The 26,162-nt window shown below is 30.2% G+C and overlaps 1 protein-coding gene across 4 annotated transcripts in view; it reads right to left on the reverse strand.

Annotated features, from left to right (window-relative positions):
- Positions 1-1,453: 1,453 nt before the first annotated feature.
- Positions 1,454-26,162, reverse strand: part of LOC106478207 (zinc finger homeobox protein 4-like) — a 153,439-nt gene continuing 128,730 nt past the window's right edge. For all 4 annotated transcript variants that reach the window (XM_022381771.1, XM_022381776.1, XM_013938735.2 and 1 more), the window contains exon 4: positions 1,454-6,801. In XM_022381771.1, the coding sequence (XP_022237479.1) occupies positions 5,819-6,801 (983 nt within the window). In that variant the 3' untranslated portion in view covers positions 1,454-5,818. The remainder of the gene's footprint in view (positions 6,802-26,162) is intronic.

Genomic DNA, 26,162 nt, shown 5'->3' on the forward strand with positions numbered 1-26,162 from the left:
TGGTCGAAAGATATCGAGGGTAATCATTGTCTTTTTTTTATGCGAAAAGACAATTGAAAACCAATAAATTTAGTGTATACTCATGATTTTTTTTTGTGTATATAAATCGTTTTGATGTAAATAACTTGTGACACGTATGAATAAAAATAATATGTATCATATTGCCGAAAAATTGCATAATGGTCACTTTACTGATTCACTTATTCGATTCACATAAACAATCTTGACTTTTTACACTTAAAATTTGTTAAAGGTGTAGCATGGAGTTAAATTTCGTCAAAGTACCTTTTTGTGGTAGATATTCCTGTTTTGTTTTTCAATCCGAAACTCTCTAAACCTTGGAACATAAAAAATGACTCTTACCTTTATTCAAGCCCAACGTAATAGACGTTTCCTTATGACTCTGCAGCACATTTTACTTTAACAGCGATAGTGAAACTCACGTTTAACGTTCCTTCTTAAGTGAAGCGTTTCGTTCAACAACCAAAGAAGTGAATATAACAAAAAGCAAAACACCCACATGTTTATAAGTTTTGTATAACACTATAAAATATAGACATGTTATATCTATGTTTCACTTACTTTGTTCAGTTCACCTATTCCGAAAATGACGAAATTCATTTAGCCTGTATGTTCTATAATATTCTACTTTATTTAGTATGCATATTACAAAAACTAACTGCTTCGTGTGTTAAACATGATTGACAGTGGCTTACTTCTTTTTTACTATATATGTTAATATTCTTTTGTATATATTTATATTTCTACTTCTTGTCGCTTCCTTTTTATATACTCGTTCAAAAGTACTTTTCTTTTTATGAACATGTTCAGTAGTGGGCTACTTTGTGTTTGCAGGATTAACATTGGCTTTCATTATACATACATGTTTATGTTCAACAATGGCTTCTCTTTGTAAACATGTTCAGCATTGGATTACTGTTTATTTACTACTGAAGATTTTTGTTTTGTTTTATATATATGCTCAAGAGTAACTATATTATTTCTTCTATGCATGTTCAGTGTTGGGATACTTTTATAAACATGTGCAAAACCATGTGAAGACAGATGTCGTAATCCAAGCCCTTTTTTTCTAGTTTTTGAATTATTCACACCAGGAAATTTATACAATTCTTAATTATATGATCTTGTTATTCGATGATATAGAAGTTTGCATGCTTTTTGTTCATTTATAAAAATCTGTTGATATCCGGAAGTTCTGTTTACTAAATTTGTACTTAATTCATTTCCAGATTGATAAGGTCTTTGCGATGAGGAATTAATTTTCAACACCGATTTCAGATCATAAAGCAAAATATTTAGACAGTAGCTACTTTTGACCTTCTTTTTGTTTTAATACGTTTTGTTTACAAACAATTCGGCAATCATGTGTAATTAAAATAGGCATAAAGAGAAATGTTACAATGAAAGAACTTGAGAGGACAATATTTGGTGAACTCACATCAGACAGTTTATTGTAGCTTAAAGCAGACTACATAAGCCATAAAATAGAAACCTAGACCTTTACCCATTATACCAAAATATTTATATATATCAGACCATATCTACAACTAGAAACCAAACATAGAAGAGCAATGAAACAGAAGACAGTAAATTTTTCTACTCTTTAACCCTTAGGTAATTAACAGTTGAAATACAAGTCCATACCTATCATGACTTTCTAGTATAATATTAGGAGATCTAAAAAATTCGACTAAAACGTTACTTTTATTTTAGTCAACAACATGCCCAATCGTAAGATTGCTATATTAGGCTTGCTTTCATGCCAAGTGACGTCATCTGACGTCGCTTGGAGGAACTTCAAACTTTATGAGGATGGAAAAATGCTGATCGAGCTAGAATCTACGATTCTCAAATCACTTGCACCCGTAGTATAGGAACATTTGATAATGTCACACTTAAACATGCTACAACAACTTACTGCCAAAAAAAAAATAGTAAAAGCCGCGACGAACATGCAGTTTAACTAGAAAAAAAATATTCGATCCACACACAGGAGAATACAAATGCACATTTTATAGAGACAGGTCAGGTGTCTTATGGGAAACACAGAAACTCTCCAATCAATCCCTCATTGGGCATGAGAGTATAATATATTTTAATGTATAATTACATGTATATAGGAACTTCGAATACAATATGAGGTAGAGGAAAAAAGATGTCTAAATTCAAAGACCTCGGCCAACCTAGAAAAATCTTCCTCTCCTCGGCATGTAACTTAAAACCGTTATTCACCCCGAGTCAAAATTGTGCTTTGGGAAACGTCCCCTCAGTGGACCAGCGACAGGCACCCCATTGCCCATATCAAGGTCTTTTATCAACCGCTAGGTTTCTTTGATTTTGTCTTTTAGTATAAGGACGATGAAAATCATTCCTGAGGTAAACAGTTGATCCCTTTGAAATGTTTCAAGACACGCTGACCTTTAGTAAGTTAAAACATAAGCTGAAATAAATGAATAATTTCTACATTTTCATGACGTGTAGATAATTGTTACATATGTTAATTACCTACTTTGGACAAACATGAATTACATACATCTTGTTTGATTTCTTTCTGATCATACAAAACTGCCTTCTTTCTATGTTATCAATGTTGAATTTACTGAAATAGAAACTATCAAAGATCAATATGAATATTCTATATAGGTTTTCACGCATCGACCCAGCTTTGATTATTGCACCAATATCATCTATCGATCTGTCGAAAAATAATCGTAATAAAGCAATAATTATTTATAAACAATACAAAATCAATAAGCTTATTTTAAATGTAAGAAATGAGTAGTATACTTTCGAACAGTATCAAATGAAATTTGCTTTTATCTCTTAAACGTTTCCTTATAAACTTCAATTTTCTATTTTGTTCTTTTTGCAAAGCGTGTTTTTTGTTTGTTTGTTTAGCACAGCTATGAAATATTAATCCAATCACACATACTTTTAATAATAATAATAATAACCATTTGACAATTAGTCTTCACATTTACTCTTTTTTTTTTTATACTCAGAATGTTTGTACATTTTCAACTGATAAAATAGGAACAGATGTAAGTATAAAACATGAAAATGGCTTGTCGCGAGGCTGCCGTGCACAAGATTCCCGCCAAAATACACCAATGCGAGGAAGCCATCAGGTATCTGAGAAATCCCGGGAAATTTAGATAAGAAATATACTAAAAACTACACTGACAGTTTAGAGACGGGACGGCAGCCACAGTTAATGATTTTTTTTGTACTAATAGAAAGATTACGATAACATACAAAAACACATGTAAATAAGCATAACAAACGGACGAACAGAGCTGTAAAACATTTCAGCTTTCGTCTTTTCAACAAAAAATATCCTTCAAAACGAACAAAGCCCGCTTCCAACAGACTTCTCGTGCAAGCACCATCAATATTTGATCTTCTCTTCTGTCTTTGCACCATTCTTTCTACTCAACAACAAAACTCTTGAAATGTTACACATAAACTATCACAGTACAATGATCACTGGATAAAGTTAAACCATAATAGTTCAAACAACAAACTTTAAACGCAAGAAAACTTGTTATTTTTTCAATTAATTGATGATATTAGAGAGAGGTGGATAGTTTAGCCTAGATTAATACTTATGGCTTGTGCATTTTCTATATATAGTTCAAAAAACGATAAGATATTAAATCGTACAGATTCCACAGGTAATGTAAATTTGAAAGCTTTCTGTTCTTAGGCAATAAGAAACTGATTAATTTTTAAAACCGAAATAAAATGATCGCAAATATTTAAAGAAATTAAATTACTTTTAAGACCTTTTATCGATCATAAACAAAGAAAAACAAATCAACAGTTGATATCAGTATAACCATTCCATAAAAAAACAACAAACAAAACAAGTCTCTTTCAGATGTTTTCAGATGATTGTATTTCTTTCTTTTTTTCTTTCTAATAAATAACCCTTCCCGTCCCAAATGTATATATATATATATAGGCTTGGTGTGATAGGAACTCGAGTACGCCCTTTCTTCAAAGAGCAAACGACACAATAAGTATTTAGTTTATAGAGGTGAGCACAAAAAGGTATAAAATTAAACGCACTGAGTTCGAAGTTACACCAACTTGAGATTCAGCTCCGCCAAAAAATATATAGTTTTACTCTCAAGTTAAGGTATAACCTCTCATTCGTACAATAACTGGAGCATAAACAAAGCAGCAACATGGCACTATACACAAATATGGCCTCTATAAGACAATTTCATAAAAAGATCTTTCCATTTTAGTATGTACATGCAAGCACAATCTATTCGAAACTTCATTTTCTTTATCTTGTTCATGTCGCATTGTCTCGAGAGGTTGATAGGCAAGCGCCCCCTCCCGGTAGCCTGAGCAGTTACTCATCATTAAAAAACACACAATAACGTGGCAGTGAGCAAAGACTCTCAATCTGCAGCACAGACTGTATTTCGGAATTCTTGTCATTATCGATCAACAAAATATTGGAAGCAGTACCATTTTAACTTCAAATTGCTCCTTTCTAATAGAGTACCTTGTTTCTCTTTCTGATTTTGTGAAAGTAAATAGAAACTGGCACTCTCCTTTGAAACAAAAACTTAAACATCGCATCTTTGAATACCTAAAAGAAGAATATTACCTGTGTCTACAAGCAGCGTCAGATGATCTTCTACAGTATACATACACAAAGTATTAACAATTCACGATAATAGACATATTTTTCTGTATTCAACACAAATGATTACTACATCGTTCACACATTCTGTATTCAAATATTTGTATATATATACTTATATTCGTGTATATTTCGTGCAAAAGTAATTTACGCTAGGAAAAATGAAAGAAAGACTGAACAGTAAAATATTTCTTGTAGATTAATTTCTTTTTTTACATAAAAATGCAGGAACTTTCTTAACACCGGCGTCGCCTTAGGCTAAGGCGATTTTCGGAAAGGAACATGGGTTTCAAAGCATGAGGCTCTCACTCCTGTGCAGACTTTTACAACTATCATATACATATACATATAGTATAAAAGACTCCCTTAATTTCTCTTTAAACACACATTTGTTTAAGTTTGCGTTCAACTTATATATATTTATCTATTTTTGTACCTTCCCCCTTTGAGTTTCCGTTAATATCTTAGTTTAAACTTGAGGACACGAATTTCCGATTTTGATTTAAAAAACGTTTCCTATAACTTTTTTTTTCAACATTGTCGAAACATCATTTCATTTGCTCGCATTTTTTTTTCATTAACATTTGTAATAATTTTTGCTGTTTTTTTTCGAACAGCATTAAAATATATCAAAATTTCCTAACCTTTCACTTTATTCCTAATCTTCCTGGCATTATTATGTTTTCCCCTTTAACAACGTAAACAAGATGCTGAAATTATTTGTTGTTTAAAGTGCAAAACACGAATTATACATTATCACTACATTTCACATTCACAATTTTTCCATTACTGTCTAGGAAATAAAACGATTTAGTGTAGAAACGAACTCAAAGTTAAAACAATGTTTCACACACACACACACACACATATATATATATATGTTTATATATATATATATGTATTGTAAATTGTGAAAAGCTAATAGCTCAATTACATTTACTACTAGGAATCTTTTTTTTGTAATAACATACGCAATTAGATGTAAGGAGTGTCTCCACTTTTCTCTAAGATCTAGATAACCAATATGATTTCCAATTGTACACATATATATATATATACTTCATTATATACGGGCGACGGCCAAAAGTTTATTGCCTGACAACTGTTTTGTGAAAAAGAAAACGTTAAAAGGGGAAACTATAGGCGTTTGGCCTCTGTGTTCATGTTCGATTCACCCGAATAGCACATTCCAATTTTAGATAAATGATCAGACACTGAGATATCCATTCCGTTACCCATCATCACTGAATCAAGTCCGAGTGTAAAGTTCAAGGAGGAATCCAGGTCATGTCTAAAATCCGTTTGGACTCCTGAGAAAAAAAGAGAAGATGGGATTTCTGGCATTCCGTTTCTAGTTTCATGCATTGATGACCCTCCAGATATTAAGTTTCCTGCATGAGGTTGGGAGGTCATAGGTGGTGCTATTGAAGGGTATATCCCGCTTTGTTGAGAAGCTGATGACATCATGGAACAGGAGGACAGATGACTGGTGTTCACTGGCGTAGCCAAAGTAGGGTACATTGCTGAGGTGGATGAAGAAGACAACATGGCCGCTGCACCAAAATTTCTCTGTGACATAGTGGAAGATGGTATTACTTGTGAACCTGGTAACTGACTTTGTAGAATAAGACCTTCATCATTAGAATGACATGTGGATACTAATTCCCTTTGTAACTTTTGAACTCTTTTCATATGTCGATCCATATCGCAATGAAACTTAAAATCTACAACAGTGGAGAACCGTTCTTTGCATACCCTACATTCGAAATGTGTTTGGACAAGCTTCAAAGTGGCTCGGGTCTCTCCCTTACTGTCTGCGAAACATGATGCTCTTTGGTGATTGATACATATTATTTCAGCTGGATAGACCATTTGACATTTCTTACATACGAATCCAGTGTCTATATCTACTTCTGCAAGTTGCTGGACATCAGTTTCTTTGATAGAACCTTTAATGGTATCGATATTATTCCCATCCTGCGTGAAACGAATTGTGCTGTTTCCTGGTTGACACAACTTCTGAGTAACATCTAACACCACCGCTGGAGGGAGCTGCAACAGTGACAGGGGTGTGCTGTACATGTTGGAGTCGTAAAACAAGTTCTTGGCGGCAGAACATCCTGTAAGACAAAAAAATATATGATGTCAAGAATGAACAAGAACCATACAATTTACAAACGTGCCGTATAGGTGGGCTTTTTAGTCACGAAATACGTTTGATCAAGTTAACGATAAACAGTGGGAGTTCTACCTGTTGTCTAGCCGGTAAAATGATGCTGAAAGGAATGTCTGACACATCTTAGATGCATCATGTCACCGTATACGTTATTATTCAACCGGTACAATTTCTATCTCTCTAACTTCAAATACATCTCATCGGACTTCACATGCTGAAATCAGAATAAGACTATATCATAAGGTCAACCAGTTGTTAGCCAAACAAAGAGTCACAGGGCTAGAGTGTATAAACAGTGAATGTTAGATCTATTTTCATAGCTAATGGCTTTCTCGTTTACATATTTAAGTAACTAGCGAGAACTTCGTCAAATAATAAAAAATTATGAGTTACAAGATCATCATTCTTTTCCGTAAATCTTCTTTTTAAATATTATTTAATAAATATAAAATGAAGCAGAGATTTTTGTATCCCAAATTTCAATATATTGGAAACATGGTTTCCTTAAAGACAGTTATAAACCAGTACTTGTGCATAATACACTTTTTTATCAAATTAACTTGCCATACAGTACTGCAGGACAACATGACCTGATATAAGGAAGCACCAATTACTTTTAACAATATAATAACTCAAATGGGAATAATCAACATATTAAAAACAAGATTCACAATTAAAAATCACAAAAGAAGTGACAAATATTTTAGGTTTTCGTTTTTAAGAAATCAGGTCTCAACGAAGGGAGATTAATCGGCGTGGTAGAGTTTTACCTTTTAAAGAAGTCTGGTGTAATGACTGTTACACTCTCAGCGGAGAGATCAACCTGAGGAATTTTATAAAATCTAAAACAAAACAAATAACAGTAGAAGCGAGTTAAGACAATTAGGTTTTATCTGAAACACATTACAGTTTGCTTAGTTTGAGAACTACTTCAGTAATGTTTATTGAAGCAAACAAACTAGTAATAATTCAAATTTTAAGGTGTTGTAATATTTAAGAATTATGAGTAAGAGCAGTTTAACTGTTATAAATTACGTTAAAAGTGAGTACAATGACACAGACTTAACCACAGAATAAAATATTAATAAGAGATAGAAATAACCCTCGGTTCGTATACATCTTACTTTTTCTTCCGTAAACGTAAGGGGGTGAGTGATATATCTTACTTAAGGCAAGGTATGCAGGTTACGTACATTTATTACATATCTTATCCTTATAAATATTCTGAATGGCATTAACTGTGCTTTAACACGAATATGGCAATATTATTTTATTTACGTTAAGGACAACAACAACAATGTACATTTTTCTTCATGTTTAAATCATGTCAACATCAACAAGATATCTGGGGCAGAAAAAAGTTTTGCATATCAAATTTCAGGTGGTCATTTGTAAATGAGAGAAATAGAATACCTTAACATTTCTCCTTGACGGTTTGTTACAATTATATGATTGTACAGAACATGCTAAGAGGATTAGCAAATCTTGTAGTTCCTGTTCACTAACATTAACATTTTATTGTAATTTATACTTAGCTTTTGACAAAGAAATTAAATTACAATAAAAACAAAAATATTTCTCCAGAATATAAACGAGATGAATAACACGTTGTTTTAGGTGCTCAATTTTATAACTGCATTCAGGTAACTCAGGATGAGAAATCATTTTTCATGTGTGTATATATATCTATAGAGAGAGAGAGACTTTCGTTTTGACATTTTTAATTTTTAGTTAAATTCAGTACGAATACCCTATTACATTTTAAACTTGTTGCTGATAGGTTTTAATGTTTTCTCTTTTAGTCAGGAAAATAGATATACTTTTCGGTTAGGTGGTTTTGATTACTTGATATTAACAATTCTGCAAGAAAGAACATTCTGTATAATCATCTTTCCTCATGCAGGCAATCTATTTTTTTTTGCTAAATGTTCGGTTTAATGTTTAGTATTCTTAGAATTATTGTACTAAACGCTTCCAGATATAAGCTATTAGCTTTGGCAGATCGTTACTGAAGCAAATATAACTATATGAACAAAAATATTTCATCAATGCAAAATCCTCTTTCATTTCAATGATTCTGCTATTACGACCTCGTTAGATTAATACAAGTGTTTTTGAAAATGGTAGAAAAGATATTAGACACTCGACAACAGCTTCTCGACATTGAGGCTGTTATTAAGTCTAGAATGTAGTCTCTATATGCCTAGTTTCTTTTATATTTGATGTCCACTCATATTTGGTTGTAGAGTAATGTTAAACATTGACGATTGACCAGAATTGGACAGTGAGACAGTTGATGTCTGTGGTAGTCCTACAGCGGCACTGTTGAAATAATTGTTTGTAGTGTAAGCACAAAACTACACAATGGGCTATCTGTGCTCTACCCACCACGGGTATCGAAAACCGATTTCTAGCATTTTAAGTCCGAAGACATACCGCTGTGCCACTGGGGGGCTTGTTGAAATGAGGAGAAACATTACGGATAAGAAATAAACGTAACTTTTCTTTTAGTCATCACGCTTCTGTGTTTAAAATGAAATATTTTAGACACAATTACGAATAAACAAAACTAACCTGTATTTAGAGATACAACCTAGAAATGAGTCTACGTATATTGTTTCGTATCTGGAGAGGTTTTTACAGTTTTCTTCTGAAAGGTACTTTACTTATCTAAAGAGTTCAACGGTCAGGCCAGACACTACTATGATTTAGATACAGTTGTTTCTAAATTTGAACTGCTGATCAGCGAGAAGACAGTTATTCAGTAGTAACTGCCTCCTCAAGGTTAAAAGTGCGGTGAGTGTTCAGAGGCATTGCAAAGCGAAACTAGAATACTCTGATTGGCAATCTAGCATGCTAACCATAAGGGCATGTTAGGTTTGTAGTTTGAAAGAAAAAAAGCCACTGTAACTAAGTAATAAGGACATATTACACTCTGGAACGGTAAGATGAAGGGTGTAAATTTTGTACAACTATCGTTGTATGATCTAAATTACGAATAGCGCCAGAAATTCATTGAGCTATAGCTTCTATTTAATGAGTTTAATTTAGCTATCTTAAAGACTATAGTGGCTAATGTAGTGGTAAACAGATTGTGTTTAATGCTTTCTTACATAAAATTACTAATAAAATTCGTAAGGTTAACCACAACTAAAATTGGAAGCATCCAGAAATGTAATATATTGTCCTATTCTACACTAAACTTACTTTGATTATTCGTGTTGTTTGAGAAGTTTTAAAAACATCTCACAACTGTATGAAAGTTAACAAGGAGTCGACAACACATCTGCGGCATTGGCAATAGTTTGGATATAAGAGGACATTTATCCAGTCATTTCTCTTCACTATATTGGTTGCTCCCACCTCACCTCTAAAGCTCTAAATTAGGGATGGAAATGTTTCAACCTTGGACTCTCTGATGTGGTTGTTTAACCAATGTGTCGCATTAGGTACCGTTCGTTAAAAGTACTGAATACTATACCTTTTCAGTATGCTGAAAAGATCTGTGACTATGTTTAACAAGTTGAAAATGATAGAAAAAAATTAAATCAAATAAAAACGATTTCTGTTTGTTTCTTTTTTTTACAGCAAAGTCACATTAGGCTATTTGCTGTGTCCATCGTGGGAAACTGAACCACGGATTTTTAGCATTTTAAGGCCGTAGACTTACCGCTGTCATACTGGGGAGACGAATGAAAACGAAAAATATGGAAAAATCATTGAATCCTGTGAGAAGATAAAACCTAAAAATATTTTTATGGGCATAAGATATTTTTATTTAGATCTATTAATCGGAAAATGTTTTCATTAATACAGTGTTTATAGTAAATATAAGGGGCCTAAAATTTGGCCCCTCCATGACCACATACATTTTACACAATATTTGATCTATATTAATAAAAAAGTTCTAAACAAATAGAAGGTATTTTAGATATCAAAATCAGTGGTTTAATGTTTTATAACAAGGTTGTATATTTCATTTTAGATGAAAATAATAATCCTTGGTTTAGGATTAAGGATGTAACCGAAGTATTGGAATATCAGAAAACGAGAAATGCCATACATGATCATTTCGATAATGGAGAAAAATATAACTTTCAATATTTTAAAACAACACTGAAACAGAGCCTGTGGATAACTTTTACGTTATTCACTAATTATCTATCCTAAATTATCCGAAGCAAAAAGAGTTTAAAAGTTTAACATCTGAAGTATTACCATTAATTAGAAAGACTGATGAATATAAACTAAAACAAAGGTATAAAAATCAAATTGAAAACTTAAACAAACAAATTTTTGACAATATATTACAGTTAAAAAGTATCAGAGACAGTAATAATATATTGTTCAACGTAGCATGATAAATTATAAATGAACAAAATACCGAAATAGAAAATATGAAATATCATGTAATAATCATACCATCTAGTTTAAGAAGTTACATGAACTTATTTTAATTAAAAACAATCATTTATGAGAATATCAGTATTTTATAATCAGAACTCAAAAATGTAATCTTAATACAAGAGTAAAATAATTAATAGAAGAGTAACCAATGATGGAAAACATTTTGTGAATTCCATATGACCCTAATAGCATAAATCTGTACAAAAGAATGAAAGAATAATTGCTCATAAAATATTAAGAACACAATTTCAAAACAGATTTAAGAGAAGAAGAATTAATAATGAAAATGATATATGTAAAAATAGAAAGGGCAAAATATATTGGCAATATTAATCCAAGAATTAAATGTATCAAGATATCCTAACAATTTTACAAATACTTTATCGACTTTTTTTCTAATTACTTTTTTCAATCTTATAAACTTTTATATCCTTTTTGTCATAATTGACTAATTCTGGTTCATCGAAACTTCCTTCAATTTTCTCAGCATATAGATATTTAATTTTATAAGTTATAGAATCAACTTTCAAAAATTCATATATCTGTGTATGTGTGACCGCCATAGCTCCAAGAAGAAAGAACCTAGAAACCTGAAATTTTGCACCCATGCTAAGTGGACCCTGAGGGTGTGCACCTCGGTATTGCTTATCTTATCCACGTGCGTGAGCACATGCGCGTGCACATCTCTTTAATGCGGCAAACTAGTGAAAAACCACATAGAAAAGAAGTGGTTCCTTATATCACAACTAATGTATAGAAAAGCCAGTGCATTTTCGTAACAATAAATTCTAGCAATGACTTAGCAACAAAAGTATATAGGTTATACTTTTATGCTAAAATGGGTTCAGAATACACCCACTATCAACCTAATAACCCTAGCGAAGCCGGGTACCTTTGCTAGTAACAAATCTTTCCTCCTTAAAACTTGATAAGTATCATTTTTTGAATGGTTATTTATATTTTGAAATTCTAACCATATCATCCACTATTCTATCTAGCGATAGGAATGACTGTTACGTTATATAGATTATTAAATACTTTAATTTCTTTTTTTACATGCTTCAAATGGATATGAATTATTATAATTTCTTATTAATTTATCTAAATCATCAACCCATTTCCTTGTATTATAAGCAGTAAAATATTTCCACATTTTAGTTTTGAAAATTCTATTAAATCTTTCAACAATCTTTGCTTTAACATTGCCTTCAGTTGTAAACCAGCAAACGTAATTTGTGTTATTATTGTATGATTAAAATTGACTCATATTAACTAAAGCTGCTTGATATTGATCGTCAACATGTGTTACGAAAACTCTTCTTTGAAATTTGTCCCTAATTAGTTTTTGTTTTGTATATTCATCTTGTTTATGCAAAAATTCTCTTATTTGTTTTTGAGGTAACTGAGTTTTTCTTTTTATTTCTTGTTTATCACTAAAACCTCTCTCTCTCTCTCTGGATTATATGTTTCTTTCACATTTTTTCTTCAATTGTAACTTTCTTTTGTACCACAACCTTTACATATTCCTTTAACGATAGGTATTCCATTCTTTGAGGTGGCTTCTTGAATATTGTTTATTTCAGTTATAGTTTTACACTTTAACATCGCATAACGAATCAAATGTCATGGCAGAAAGTTTTCTTGGCCTTAATAATTAGTTTTATAATTTCTCTAGTAATTCTTTCACGTAAAGTTGGATCTTGAATAGCATTAAAATTTTCTATCAATTCTTAATCTGCAACATGTAACTGTAGCTGGTGATTTACTACACTTAATACCATGTTTCTTACATGCTTTATCCACTCTACTAATACCTAAATCACATCTAGTTAGACACTTTTGAAGTTTGATAAAAGGTCCTCAGTACTTAAATCCATATCACTGCATTTAGGGAAGATTTATCTTGTGTCAAACCAACCAGATCATCTCCTTTTTGTTTGTTTGTTGTTGTTTTTCATTTATATCCATTTAACTTTGCGTATTTAATGTACTTGTCTTGTAGAAAGTAGTTTAATATTTGTATGAAATCTCTCTCCTTTAAGTTGATTTTTTCTTCAGTAATATTTTGACATTTACATAATCTTAGCATTTCTTTGTAAAAGTTATAAAGCCCTTTATATTCTTCATTTTTAGCAGATATATTTAGATACTCCTATAATTAATGTTGCTAAGAGAACAATAGTAATCACTGTTAAACCATAAGCACTGAATAAAATTTTTAAACCTATCATAACTATATTAATATCAGAATAGAATTTAAAAGTTCTTCGATATACAAATATTTTTTTCTCCATACGCTCATCAATCATTTATAATGGATTAAAATTCCTTCTGTATCTCATTCCAGATCTAATACTAAAAAAAACATATTTGTTTAAATTCATTAACACTATTAGATCCACCAATGATCTGATTTATTTCTCTATATTGAAGTTTGAGAAATATAAAATTATAACAGTTCCTTCTGATGTCAGTTGCAGTTTAATAGTAAGACTATGGTAGAAAAATTATTGTGCGTTTTTCATTCAATCAACTATTTTATCCTATTTCTTTGCAGTTGTGCTATAAATTCAAAAAACAGTAAGATTTTATTTTCGTTGAATTTAATTTATCAACAGCTATCATATCTTCTATGTTATTAGAGAATAATGTTACTTTTTAATTTGTTATGTAATTCCACAGATTTCTCTTATTTTGATTGCTGATAGATTGTAATTCATTTACATCGATGTCGTTAAGGATTGGAAAATTCTCTTATAAGTTTTCTAAGTCTTTTGTAGATAAGTATAGATAATTATAGATTAATTTATCCTAAATTAGGTTTAACACAGAGTTTGTTTTCCAACAACAAAATGGACAACAATTAACAGTCTAAATGAATGTCCAGGTAATAATGAATTTTCTTTAAGATTTTCAAACTCTTCTGGTTCTGCATAATGTTTTAATCTCTAACATCTACAATAAGTTGAATACTATTAGCTTTAAATTAAGCATAAATAAGTGATCACTGAAGAAGTAAAAACGACTATCAAAACTAAATGAAGAAATTAAAATAAAGCTAGCTTTACGTAAAATAATATAAGAAAAATAAATAACAGTGTTTCATAAACCAGTAAATCAAAAATTAGAATCTCACGCTATTCCTCTAGAAGAAGTTTAGGCCCAGCATGGCCAGGTGGTTAGGGCGTTCGACTCGCAATCTGCGAGTTGCGAGTTCGAATCCGCGTCACACCAAACATGCTCGCCCTTTCAGCCGTGGGGGCGTTATAATCTTACGGCTAATCCCACTATTCGTTGGTAAAAGAGTAGCCCAAGAGTTGGCGTTGGGTGGTGCTGACTAGCTGCCTTCCCTCTAGTCTTACACTGCTAAATTAGGGACGGCTAGTACAGATAGCCCTTGTGTAGCTTTGCGCGAAATTCAAAACAAACAAACAAACAATTGAATTGAAAGCATTATAAGATGCGATTCATAATAGCACAATACCACAATTCAAATTTTAGTTCGAATCAACAGCTATCGAAGAATAAAAACATATAGGGTTGGTTTAGATGAAGGATTAGATATTTCATTTTAAAACAATAAGAATTTGTATTACCATTCGGATTAATTAATGAGCCTGATTTAACTGAAAAATGATTGAAAAGCAGAAAGAGTGAATAAATCTTTAGGTAGTTAAAAAAAGGTAAAATATATTTTGAAATTGAAAATTTGAAGAAGAACTAAATAAATAAGTATCCAGAAAGAAGAAAATAATAAAAAAGAAACAGAATATTTTAGAAGAATTAATCAATTTAAATGAAGAGGTAGTAAGTCATGTCAAATTACATATCGAAAAATTCAAAGTCTTGAGAGGTACATCTAAAATTATAGAAATAAGTAGTTAAGGATTAAGCAATGCATTAAAGAAATTAACTGATAAGTTAACAGCATGAAAAAAGTTACATAATCCAGTCATTGGTTTATTAGACGCATTACTTAAAAAAATGAGAGAAAACAAATTATGAAGTCGAAGAATGTTACAAAAGATTGTTAATATATAATAAATAATATAATATAATAATAAATTATAACCAGACAAAAAGATTAAGCAAAATCAGAATACAAAAAGCAAGAAGCCGTTTTACTTCAAATACATAAATCTCAAAAGCCTAATCATCAAATGTTTTTAACAAAATATAAAATTTAAACAGATAAGTGATAAAAAGAGAATCACAATTTCATCAAACACAATTAAATAGAATGGAGGATTTTTACCAACTTTGGGCCCTATATTAATAGCAGCTGGTAAAGCGATTGGGCGCTTGGGGTGCGAAAAATATAATGGATAAAGTCAGTGGATCTAGAATTCCTAAGGGTGTGGTTCTAAAAAAAATTGGAAAAGGAGTTGTTCATAACTGGGAAGTAATGCATTGAGTAATGAAGATACAAAAAAAAAGACTAATGAAAAATGAAAAAGGACTTAGATGTATTTACCTATTGCCTAAGAAGATAAAATCATTTGAAAGTGGAAATACTAATTTTAGATAAAAGTATAGGACCTGGTACTTATTGGGTTTGTTATTGCAATGATCCAAAATATAATTTCATTGAATATTTCATTACAAAATATATAATGCAAAATTTTTAAAATATAATAACACAAGAAACTGAACAAAATTTAAGAGCAAGGGATTATTTGTTAAGAACATAGCTACACAATGGATATCTGTGCTTTACCCACCACACAGACATATCGCTATACCATTGGAGAGCAAAAGACTGGGTGAAAAGAAACAGATACAATTCTATCTTTTTACAAAATATTTATCAGTAAAATGTCGATATTACTGTATAAAATATATAAAAGAAACAAATGCTGGTCGTAGTCCTTAGGAAGCATTATATACATTTATTCGAACACCGAATTATTTCAACGATAATTATCTATTAATAAATAACAAGACTAATAGTTTTAAATTATAAAAATAGTGAGCATTCGGAGGACTTTACTATAACATTTTAAAACTCCTATTGATGTAAGTAATGGAAATTATTCTCTAGCATTAAAATTCATGTTGATCTTGGTATCATGGAACAATAATGATGAAAAATTTAATAACAATACATTTAAATATTATGGTGAAAATAACGATTGAACAATTGAAAATCGAAATTATACTCTATGTGAGATAAATAATTAAATAATTATATTATTTAATGTAGATAATCCTTCTATAAAATTTGGTATTCAATATATATCATTGAGGCTTATAATCATTTTAGCTCCAAATTATCAGCTTGGCTTATCTGAAGGGACGTTGCACGAATTACTAGGATTTGAACCAAAAATATTGTGATCAAGAACAGAGAGGAAAATATATAGATTATATCTCTAGAGGTGTATACAGCATTCACATTCATTGGCATGCATTCAATGGAGTGTTATACAATAATGAGTTTAGCAATATTTTGTATTATTTCATTCCTTCTAATTCACTTAGAAGTTTACTTACAATTAAAGAACTAATGTATGCAGATGTTAACAGATCAAAACAATGATCCAAATGACTTGAAAAACAATAATTTTGTATATAGATTACTTTCAAGTAGTAATAAATGAAGTATAACAAAAAACGTCGGAAGCATTACGGGAAAGGTAATTTTTCTGATCTTTTAAACAAAGCAAGCATTAGGGGAGAAAGCAAAAGGTATTATTGCAGATAAATTCACAGCAAGTAAATTGAGTAATACATTAAAGAAAACAATTAGTATCTAATATTTGAGATAAAAAACCTAATAACAAGTGCAGTATAGAATTGGACTTAAAAGATTTTAGTTTTAAATAAATGGAAATAATTTGGGATCTAATGAATGTACCTAATTGTTATCAAAATTTTGTAGAAAGTTTTGGGTATAAACAATCGCGATGATAATTTTATCGATCAAAACGGGAATGTTAAATATGAATTCTACATTATAGATATAAACGATAACATATTATATTCTGATGGTTATATTTCTCCAGAATTAAGAATTATGAAGCAAGATGGTTCTTCAACTGAAACAGATAATGTAACACTCGATAATACAGGAAATGTTTTTATTTTTTTGAAAAGCTGAATTACAAATTGGTAAGATATTTATTGAAAAAATGGAATTGCCTTGTCTCGCCCATCATGTACAAGGATTAATGAATTGGGTGGTGTGGATTGTAAGGATAAAACTGATAAATTAGTACAAACATTTAAACATAATGCTAATGCTTCTTATACAACGAATGTTTTAGCAAAAGGTGGATTCTAACAAAAAAATTTAATAACATAAAATTATGGATACCGATTATATAATACTTTGGATTTTTTAGTTATATCAAATTTCAACGTCAGATTTGTTTTCTCTCAAAATGGAAGCAATGATATTATTTAAACTAATGTAGCTAATGCGAATTCTAAAGCTGTTATAAACGATGTTTCGTTATGGTTATTTCATCTTAAACTATATTTCGAACAGCAAGTTGAATATATTCAAAAATCTGTAGCTAATGTTAAATCAATTGGAGAGAAATAAGAGTTTTAAGAAGTGATATCAGAATGGATAAAGCGGTACTTGTATCGTAAACACTACAAACGATGAAATTAGAAACATTTACGTTGTTCCACAGATTCAAGTTAGGAAAATAATCAAAAAGAACGTGGGGAAGAATTAATAATGTAAAATTTCCCTCTGAAGATTACAATGTTGTGTTCAAAGATCGAGAATTCGATCAGTCCAGATATTATTCAGATTTGTTAGTAGCCAGGTTAAATAATATGCAAATTGGATGTTTAGTAAGGTATAAAAATTACGGAAGATTGTATCCAATAATTTGTTTCAAATCATGAATCCTATAATAATGTGACCCAGACACACTCCAGCAAAACCATATAGATGTTATTTCTTGTTTGGTGAAAAGAGGGGAGGAATAATGAATGTTTATAATAAAAGTTATGAAACTATGATAACTCTATATAAATAAGGTTTATGCTTACATATGGTAATCTATATAAAGAAGAGTCTCAGGAACTGGTAGGTCCACCTGAAAATGGCGTTAAATTAACTGATGATGGTGATCATGACTTTGGAAATATGCAATTAAAAATGTTAAAGAGACAACTGACAATAATAACATTATTTATTTATCACTAATGGAAGAATGTGTTCATAGTAAAACCAAAATCGATAACAAATCTTTGTATGATATTCTTAATAGAAATAAAAATGGTTTATATGTGCCAAAAGGAGTATTATTAATCAATGGTGATTTTGATGCTGATAGCAAAAAATATAAAAACATGTAAAGGAACCGATAAGAGAAACTGATGCAGTCAACAAAAAGTATGTAGATAAAAAAATATATACTAATCAAATCGAAGATTTTTAATAAAATATTAGAGACTAATAAGTGAATTAGAAAGAATCAATTGATAATTTATAATAATAAAAGAGCGTGTCTGTTAGTCTCTGTATCTGTGACCTAATAAGTTACTAGTTGTAGTGTATATATTGACATTTGGCTATTTTTCATATTTTTGGTGATTTAGGGCTATTTTAAAATTATCTTGGGCTGTTTTTTAAGTATTGCATTTTTTTAGATTTGATGACCTTAAAGTGGAGCAGAAATCATACATATACACTTCTCAGAGTAGGATAGCCTAATAAGTTAGAAGTTAATGAAGTACTGTAATCAACAGGTACGAGATAGTGTATTCAATTATGTAGCGTTCTGTAGAAGTACAGTAATAAAAAAATACAAAGCAGATTACCCAAATATGTTGCAAACTATAGAAGAAATATAATCAGAAAATACAAGTTAGAAAAGTAGAATGAGTTCCAAACTACAAAAGTATGGTTATTTTATGTTACAAAATAAGTTAGCCGAATATGTTGAAAGTTCAAAAACTAGAGTAACCAAAATATGTAGAAATAAAGTGATCAAAAGAAACAAGGTTGGGTAGCCGAATACATTGTAAAATATAAAAGTACAATAAACAAAAGATGAAAGGTAGGTTATCCGCTTGATGCTCAAGTTGTAGAAGGACGTTTATCAAGAGATACCAGGTACTGTAACTGAATAAGTTGCAAACTGTAGAAGCAGAGTAATTAGAATAAAAAAGATACGATAATAAAAATAGGTTTGAATTATTGAAGTACAGTAATCGAAACATACAAATTACTGTAGCCATATAAGTTGGGAGATGTAATAGGACAGCAATCAAAAGATATAAGGTAGGGTAGCTGAAAGATGAGGAATTTGCTAAGAGATACAAAATATACAATATATGGTAATCAAATAAATTATATGTATAGTAAACAAAAGATAGGAGGTATAGTAGCCTAATATGTTGCAAATTATAAACATATAGTAATCAAAAGATACAAAATAGGGTACTCCGATATGTTGGAACTTGTAGAATACAGTAATACCAATAATCGGATTAAGATGCGTTGTAGAAATGTAGTAAGACAAAGATACAGGACAAGGTAGCCAAATATATTGTAAGTTGTAGAAGTACAGTAATCAAAATGTGCAAGGCATGGTAGCTGTACTATTGGCAAGTCCAAAAAGTACAGCAATCAAAATATATAAAGATGTGTAACCGAATAAGTTGTTAATTGTGAAGTACAGTAATCTAAAGATCCAGGAATGGGGAGCCAAATAAGTTTGAGGTTGTAATGAAAAGGTACAAGGTATGGTAGTTAAATAAGTTGCAAGTTGTAGAACTACGGCAATCAAAAGATACGTGTTATGATAGCTGAATGACTTGTGAATTGTAGACCGACTGTAGTCAAAAGGTAAAGATAAGATAGACAAATATGACGCAATTTGTAGAAGTATAATAATAACAGAATACAGGATATGGTACCCGAATAAGTTCTAAATTGCAGAAATGTAGAAATAAAAAGTACAAGGTTGCGTAGCCGCATAAGGTGCAACTTGTATAAATACAGTAACCAAAAGATACAAGGCAAAATCCCCTAAGAAAATGCAAGCTGTAGAAATACAGAAATAAAATAATACAAGATTGCATAGTCCAATACGTTGCAAGTTAGTAAAGTAAAATAATTAAAAGATACAAGGTATAGTAGCCGAATATCTTGGAAGTTGAAGAAATACAATAATCAAAAGATGAAAGGTAGGTTAAATGCGTAAGTACAAGATGCATATGTACAATAATAATAAAAATACAATGTAAGGTAGCCGAATAAAATGCAAGTTGTGGAAGCACAGTAATCGAAAAATACAACTTATAGTAGTTGAATATGTTGCAATTACTAGAGTAATTAAAAACGTACAAAATATGGTAATCAAATACGTTCAAGTTGTGGAACTACAGTAATCAAATAGTACAGATAGGGTAGCCAAATAAGTTTTAAGTTGTAAAAAATAAGAATCAACAACATTAAACATAAGGTGGCCGAATAAAATGTAAGCTATAGAAATACAGTATGCAAAAGGTGCAAGGTTGGATAGTCGAATTCGTTGCTGGTTTTAGAAGTATACAACGCAAGAGATACATGGAAGGCATCTGAATATGATGCAAGCTGTAGACGTTCAATAACCAAAGGATGCAAGATTTGATAGCTAAATAAGTTGCATATTCTAAAAGCACCATAAAAAATATATAAGATAAAATTGCCAAATAAAGTGCAAATTGTGAAGTAAGTAATCCAGAGATACAAGTTAGATTAGCTAAATAAGTTGCAAGTTATAGCACTACAGTAATCTGAAAAAAAAGAGTTGTGACTGATTGATTTGCGAGATAAAGTAGTACAGTAAACAGAAGGTATGAGGAAATAAAAGAGTAACAAGCTGTATTACAATCTTTATACGTATATTAACCCAAAATTACAAGGAAATGTAACCGTGCGTGTTATAAATTGCAGGGGTAATAATCTGAAGATGTTAAGAGATACGACTCACCATTTAGGAAGCTGCAGAAGTAAAATAATCAAAAAGTATGAATGAATATAACTTTCTATTTACAAAGTTGTAGACGTATTTAAATTAAAGGGTACATGAAGTCTTAGCCGAATGTGCCATAAGTTAAGAAACTACATTATTCTGAATGTAAGTCAAGTAATAGAAGTGACTAGCAAGTAGAAAGGAGGAATAATTAACGAGACAATAAGGTTTTGACTGCTTGGCATGTTGTAGAACTATGTTAGTCAAAAGAAAAGAAGAAATTAGCTGACTCTGCTCAATATGATTTAAATTGTACGAGAAGATATAGTTAACTGTGTTTCAATTTAATAAGTATAGAAGTTGTAAAGGGTAAGTAACCAGAAGTTACAAGGAAATCTAGACTCTTTTGAAAGTTGTAGTATTAGCAATTGGAAGGTAAAAAAATGTCTAGCTGACCGTTTTGCAATTTGTAAAATAGCAAATACGAGAAGGTAATTACTGATATAAGTGGTTGTGTTGCAAGTTGTAGAGGTGAACTAGTCAGGGTTAAAATGTTAAATGTTTTGTAATGTTTAATGAAGTAATCAAAAGAAAAGAGGACGTTTAACTCATTGTTTTAAAAAGTGCCAAATTGATATCAAAAAGAGCTGTAACTATTTTTGGTGGACATGATTACTCACTGAAATTGCTTTTATAACAACTATTTGTAAAGGACCATAAAGTCAATGAATTTGAACTTCGGTTCCAAGAACACATTCAACCATATGAAAGACACAAAAGTCCACTGGGGATTCGTCGTGATTGCATGGGATTCTTGTGAATCCACTTTCTTCCATCACCTCCTTGTGAAAACCAATGTTAATTTCGACGTACAGATTGGAACTTCTAAGCTTTTCACTTGTACACTTTAACCATCTTTAAATTATTATTTATTGTCTTGCTTACTGTACCAGAAAATATGCTTAGCATCATTACAGTGGCTACTTAGGTCGGGTGGTTCTCTTTCTTCGCGGATGAGAATAGACCTTTCCTCAAAAATGGCCCTGACATAAAGTTGCAGCCATATTGAGTTGTGTGTTGATTGGTTACAAATTAGTAGTGAACCGAATATACATACGTATTTAGTAAATACTTGTCTTCAATGACATCACGGCTAGCTTCTTAGCTTCTATAATGGTAACCTACGAATAGAGACATTTGTTTCTTTCGCAGATTGTAAAAGTACAGGTAGTTACTTGCTAAGCTCAGCAATAAAAAGTAAAATGCGAAAAAATGTAGTATACTCTGTTGTATGTTCTAGAAGATTAGTTTTCGTACGGAAAGTAAATAATTGATATGCTTACATTTGTAAAATATAACAAAATGATGAAACATCTCCCTTATCAATGGTATTCTTTATTAACTTATCAAAGAATATTATTTTATACTATTAATTTATATTATATTTTATATTATTTTATAATATTTCGTGCTTCGGTTATTACAACTATAACATATATTATTATCGCCAACTGTCTAATCTTTTACATATACAACAGACAACAGGTGAATGAAGTTTCGAAACAGCTATCAATACAACTTTTAATCTCTAAGAATGATACATGATCACGTACAACATGTAAGGTAGAAAAAAGTACATTCAACGAAACGTTGTACAGAAATAAATATGTTATTCCACAAATAGCTGTTTCAAAACTTTATATTGTTCGTAAATTAAAGCAAAAATTCTATTGTGTTCTTTAATTTTACTTGATGCATCATTATTTTCACAATCAATACTTTCAATTATTTTAAAAAGTTGCTCATAATCATAAAAAGTATTGATTTTGATATACATTTATTATTTAGAAACTTTTTATGAATACATGGAGGAAAGTAAAAATAGTTTGTTTGTAATATTGAAAAACCCTCTTCGATTTTCGTACAAGAATGTGTTAGTGATTATTATAAAACGAAAAATGAAAAAGTCCAATGAGAATGTAGTGAACAAATTGATAAAACGCATTTGGAAAAGCACAAGGAAACCACGAAGAACTGAAAAAACGTTCTGCACGTATAAAAACGAACACATGTAGAAATAGGTAGAAATGCACTAATATATTACTGATAAATGGAGTGAACACTTTGATCTACAACTTTAATACAGTTGAAAAAGTTTGTTAAACGAAGAAAATATAGTTGTTATTCTGAACATAGAAAAGATTATTTAAAAACAATTCTTATCGATAAGATTCAATGAAAAATGTTTGCTAGAGATTATAAGTTTCATAATGATCTATTTGTTAAACCAAAGAAACCTATAAAATAAAATGTGATATATGTGAAAAATATTACAACATATCTCTTAAGAAAACTCATGTTGAAAGTAAAAAGCATAAGAAAGTATTACATAACAATAGGGCTGTTTAAGGAATAGAAACAGCCTACGAAAGACGTCTGAAAACGTACTTAATAGTTAATATAAATATATATATATCAATGATCAAGAATGTTTGTTTAATATAGAAAATATTGTTCTTCTTAAAATTGTTGAGTTAAGATGCAAAAAGAATTTAAAAGTTAACTTTAAATTGTACTGTGTTAATCAACGGCGAGAAGAAATAGAAAATTTTTCATTCAAAACTAAGAAATAAGTAATTCTAAGACCAACTAATTTGGAACATTTTTATACAGATGCTGTTAACAAATTTTCAGCAAAAATGATTGACTATGAAACAAAAAGATCTGAATCAGCTATAGAAAGCGTAAACAGCTTAAAACTTCGAATCGGTAAAATAATCAATTAAAAGGTTAATCAAATATCTAATTACCTGATAAAGATACAAGATAAAGAAGTTGTGATAAATATTAAAAATTAAAATCAAGAATGTTTTGTTTACTGTGTATCATATATTTGCATCCAGTAGATAGAAAATCACAATCTCAAACGAGTTAGCAACTATAATAAACCAGAACAGCTGAATGATATTAAAGAAGCACTTAACTGCCCTGTTGGTGTGAAATATATTCCAAAAATTGAAAAGAAGATGAATATATCAGTAAATGTCTACAGTTATGATGAAAAATGTATTATTCATCTATTAAGTAAAAATAAAAATAAACAAGAGTGGCATGTTAATCTTTTATATATAAAAGACAAAATTAATGTAGATTATTGACTTATCAACTATATATATCTCGATTAATTAAAATTCAAGCAATAAAGCATAGATAGATGTGATAGATGTTTACAGTATTTTTATTCAGATTTCAGATTGAAGAAACACGAAGAAAACTATAAGACAAAGGAAGCTGTGAAGATTGAAATGCTCTTAAAGGATCCAGTTATACAATTTAAGAATATATATATAATTCAATAAGAGTTCCTTTGGTTACATATGCTGATTTGGAATGTTTAACAATAATGATCGATACCTGTAATCCAGATCCCTCTAAGAGTTATAAAAATGCTTATCAATAACATTAACATATACGCTTTTCAAGTATATTCATGGGTATTATAAATATACTTGAGTTTATAAGAGGACAACATGCACAGACTAAATTCATGAAAATGTTTGAAGGAGAAAATGTAGAAATAAAAAGGTCATATAACGTTAATAAGAAAAAGAATGGTTTAACTGATGAAGAAAAAGAAAAATTTAGAAATAATAACATTTGTCATATCTTTAATAAGGTAATCATAACAAAATTCGATTAGTTATAAGAAATACGGAGATAAACCAATAGGTCATGATCATGATAATTGAATTGGAAAATACAGAAGACCTGCACACGAAATTTGTAATCTATTGTATATAAATTCTTCATTCATACTATTGCTTAATCATAATATCAGCAGATAGTCATATGTTTATCTAATTCCAAAAAGTAAAAAAAAATAAGTAACCTGACATTAAGATTCACAGATTCATTTAAGTTCTTAGCGAATAGTCTTAAAAAATATTTTACAGTATATTGAATAGATGTAATATTTCTGATGATGACTAGAAACATGCTCAAAACGCTAGGAAAGAAGTTAAGATACAAAACATAAGAGAATATTCTGACTTTTATGTAAAGACTGATGTTTTGATATTAACTGATATTTTCAATAACTTTAGAGACGTTTGTTTTAACACATAAATTAGACCCTGCTTAGTATTACACAGTACCTGGTCTATCATGGAATGCAATGTTAAACATAATTGATGTTGAATTATAATAATTGACTGAATATGATGTTATCTTAATTCTGGAGAAACATGTTCTTACTGTTATAAAAGATATAGCAAAGCAAATAATAAGTACATGAAAGACTATGATCATAACAAATAATCCATTTATTTAATAGATCTAGATGCTAATAACCTATATGGATGGGCAATGGATCAATATTTACACTATGGAAAATTTGAATGGAGTGATACAAATACTGAGGAAATAAAAGTTCCTGGTGATTTTAAAATAGGTTATATTTTAGGAGTAGACTTGGACTGTCCAAAAGAACTAGATGACTGTCATTCAAATATACCTCTAGCACAAGAGAACAGAATAGCGACCAAAGATAAAAAATTAATGACAAATTTATATGATAAGAATAATTATGTGTTTCAGTATAGAAATCTTAAGCAATATTAATCATTAGGAATGATAAACTGATAAATACTGAAGAATATTCATAGTGTTAGAGTTCAAACAATATAATTGGCTTAAGAAATATATCGATCTAAATACACAACTGAAAACTAAAGTCATTAATGATTTTGAAAAATATGATGACAAAATATATGTATTACAGATGACATTAATACTTTAGCGTGGGGTCATTATTCTCCTTGATAGATGGAAGCTGTAAAAAGTTAATATTAGATCGTCAAGAAATTAATGTTGCTTTTTTAGATGAAAAAACCTGAACAACTTATATATCAAAACAAAACACTTATTAAAGGAAATAGTCTCCATTCTTATAAATGATGCTTTTCCATCTTACAAT

This window comes from Limulus polyphemus, unplaced genomic scaffold, assembly GCF_000517525.1.
Source record: "Limulus polyphemus unplaced genomic scaffold, Limulus_polyphemus-2.1.2 Scaffold9, whole genome shotgun sequence".
In the NCBI taxonomy this organism is placed as follows: Eukaryota; Metazoa; Arthropoda; class Merostomata; order Xiphosura; family Limulidae; genus Limulus; species Limulus polyphemus.